The sequence below is a fragment of the Apaloderma vittatum genome, unplaced genomic scaffold, assembly GCF_000703405.1.
Source record: "Apaloderma vittatum isolate BGI_N311 unplaced genomic scaffold, ASM70340v1 scaffold18960, whole genome shotgun sequence".
NCBI classification, from domain to species: domain Eukaryota; kingdom Metazoa; phylum Chordata; class Aves; order Trogoniformes; family Trogonidae; genus Apaloderma; species Apaloderma vittatum.
The window spans coordinates 9,085-11,917 of record NW_009695222.1 but is presented as its reverse complement, the minus strand read 5'-3'; the positions used below and the strand labels follow the sequence as shown (position 1 = coordinate 11,917).

General features: G+C 51.3%; 1 protein-coding gene across 1 annotated transcript in view; it reads right to left on the bottom strand.

Annotated features, from left to right (window-relative positions):
• Nucleotides 1–218: 218 nt before the first annotated feature.
• The window catches only part of LOC104274884 (glucose-fructose oxidoreductase domain-containing protein 2-like), a 6,653-nt gene continuing 4,038 nt past the window's right edge, over nt 219–2,833 (bottom strand). The window contains 2 exon segments of the mRNA XM_009870648.1: nt 219–644; nt 646–1,141. Of these exon segments, the coding sequence (XP_009868950.1) occupies nt 254–644; nt 646–1,141 (887 nt within the window). The 3' untranslated portion in view covers nt 219–253.

The following is a 2,833-nucleotide window of genomic DNA, read 5'->3' as shown; positions in this document are numbered from 1 at the left end:
GGCAATTCAAGTTTTCCTACCAGTCTCCACGACAAAAATTAAAACGATTGTAGAAACGGAAACACTTAAAACTCTTTCAGCAACTTAATCAGAACCGCTTCTATCAGAACATGACATATTTCACAGGTTTTAAAAAAAACCAACAAAAGGAATTGGAGTTATTAAATAAGAATCTACATATCTTAAAAACAGAGAGGTTTCGTAACACTGCAGCCAGAAGCGTCCGCTGTCCTATCTCCCGAAGCAGGACTGTTCATAAGTTATTTCTCTGAAGCGCCTCGCAGAGGTTCTGATTGGCATCCGGCTCCTCGGTCATCATCTCCACAGCCTCCCACTCCCCCGACCTGCTGGATTTCTTGATGGCCTCCACCACGCTCTGCATGTACAGCCCATCTTCGAAAGAGGCTGCCATCGAGACGGGTTTGTGATCCCACGTCCGACGGTCTTCCTGGTCCTGGAAAGACTGCCGCAGCGCTTGCACCATGTACACCATCCCTTTTAGGTAAAGCAGCGGGATGTCTTTAAACCCCTTCTCCAAAAGGCCCTTGTTGACAGTCAGAGAGTCCGTAAAGAGCAGCTCTTCTTGGGGCGCGGTGTTCTTCTGCCCGTACAAGTCCGTGCCGCGAGCCACGAGGCGACCGGATCATCACCTCGTGGACGAACGACCCGGGCATGTTGAAGTTGAGAGTCACGGTGCAGCAGACGCCTTCGCTCATCAGCATCTGGAAGAAGCAGAAGTCGTCGCTAGTGACGTGGCGGATCCCGCTGATCGCCGTGTTCTGCTTCACAAAGGTCTTGAGCAAACCGTGGACCTTCTGCGCTCTCCTGCCGATGAGGTGAGTGAGGAGGTCGATGATGTAGGTGCCCACGGTGTGCAGCCCGCCTCCTCCCATCAGCTCGTCGCAGATCCAGTTGTACTTGTGGCTGAGCAGGCTTCCCCCGTAAACTCGGACGTCGCAGATCATCACGTTGCCCACGTAGCGCTCGTCTATCAGCTGCTTCATCTTCACAAAGGCGGGCAAGAAACGGAGGACGTTGCCAACGATGCTCATCAGCTTGGGGTAATACCTGGCAGCTGTGACCATCCTGAAGGCATCCACAGAGGTAGCAGCTTTCTCACAGATCACATTCTTCCCTATTCCTGCAGCACGAATGAAAAAAAAATATATATATATATAACACACATGAATGAAACACGTTCAGATGCCCCAAAGGTTCTCAAGAGCAAGGATTTTAAGAGCTGGGCTTTCCTCCAGCAGTTTCAAAGGCAAAGGTCTGAGAACTGAAATAGGAACGCCGAGTGCAGCAAGAGCACAGAGCTGCTGCCAAGATGCTCCGGTGGCGGAGCTGACAAACTCCCACAGAGAGAGGTTCCACATAAAGAGAGGATTTTTACGGAGTGAAAGATAAACGGCCAAACTGCATCAAAACAAGACACTAGAAAATCAGCGTACACTAGACAATCAGCTGAGTGCCTGCACAGCCAGAGGAAAAAAAACCTCAACAAAACCAAGAGATCATCATGTACCCTGTGGGGAAGGGGTGAGGTAAAGGCAGATTTGATTTTCACTTTGTGTTTCCCCATCACTAGGAATTTACCCCTCCTTCCCCCTTTTCTCGTGGCATGGCTTAACTTTTCCATATTTCTGATGAAATATTTTTCAATATAACAACCAGGGGTACACCTAGAAGTCTCCAGACATCAGCTGGTGAGGTCAGACCTAGAGGTCAGCCACCTCCTATCGCAGTTTCTGCCCCAGAGCTGCAGGAATCGCCGCGTGTTGTGGCAGGAACCTCTCAGAAAGCTGCTCCTTGCCCAGGAGCACAGCCCGCTCCCTGCTCAGAACCGCTTCTCATCGACTGCCCGACGAGAAGACACAAGCACAACCACTTCTGTGGGTGTCCGGCACATGAGGGGAAGTCAGATCTCAGGCTGCAGCTCCTGCTCTCAGCACTCCACCTCCTGGCTGCACCCGGCAAGCTTCGGGGGAACCCTCCGAGCCCCTTGGGAACCCTCTGAGCCCCCAGCCAGCCCCTTGGGAACCCCTCGAGCGGGCCAGGGGCCAGCCAGCTCCCGTGACACATCGCTGTGCCCAGCTCAGCCAGGGGACAATTAGAGCCAGAGAACTCGGAACCTGCAGTTCCAAAAAAGACACCAGCAAAATCAAGTCACTAAATGACAAGGCTACTATTTTTCACGGTCTTGTCTAAAAAAGTCCCTTAAACAGAGGTAGCTGACAAAGCTTTAATGAACAACGGGTAAGGTCACACTCCCTGAGGACACTGGTTGCCCACCGGTAATCCCTTGTGTCAGGGGCCACTTCCAACTTCCCCGTTCCCAATCCTGCTGCTGAGCCGAGGCACAACATTCTGTTCAGGGATCTGCAGGGCACCCCGACACCCCAGTGCCTGGCTCACCTGGGCAGCACAGCAGCTCCACTGAAGCTCTCCTACTCATCGCTGTTCAGCTGGTTGTTGCAGTAAGAGGGAGGGAAAAAAAAAGAGAAGGAAAGGGCACCACTGCCAGGAGTCCTTAAACAAACCACCTACTGCCATGTTCGTGGCAAAAGTACCTGCTAGATCCCACGAGTCTTCAAATCAATTCCTCATTCAGTAACTAAACGTTCAAACCGAAGTTTTGGGACTCTCATTATTGTAACACAGCATATCAAGGCTTCACTCAGTGAAATACCAGATTTAAAGCGTGTTCACACCCTATGGAAACAATCAAAACCCAACAGGTGAGCCGACACTTATTGAATGGCAGAATGAACCAGGCTCTTTTCTCCTAAAGGAACCTTGCACCCCTAGTCAGATCCACGCTGTCCAGCAG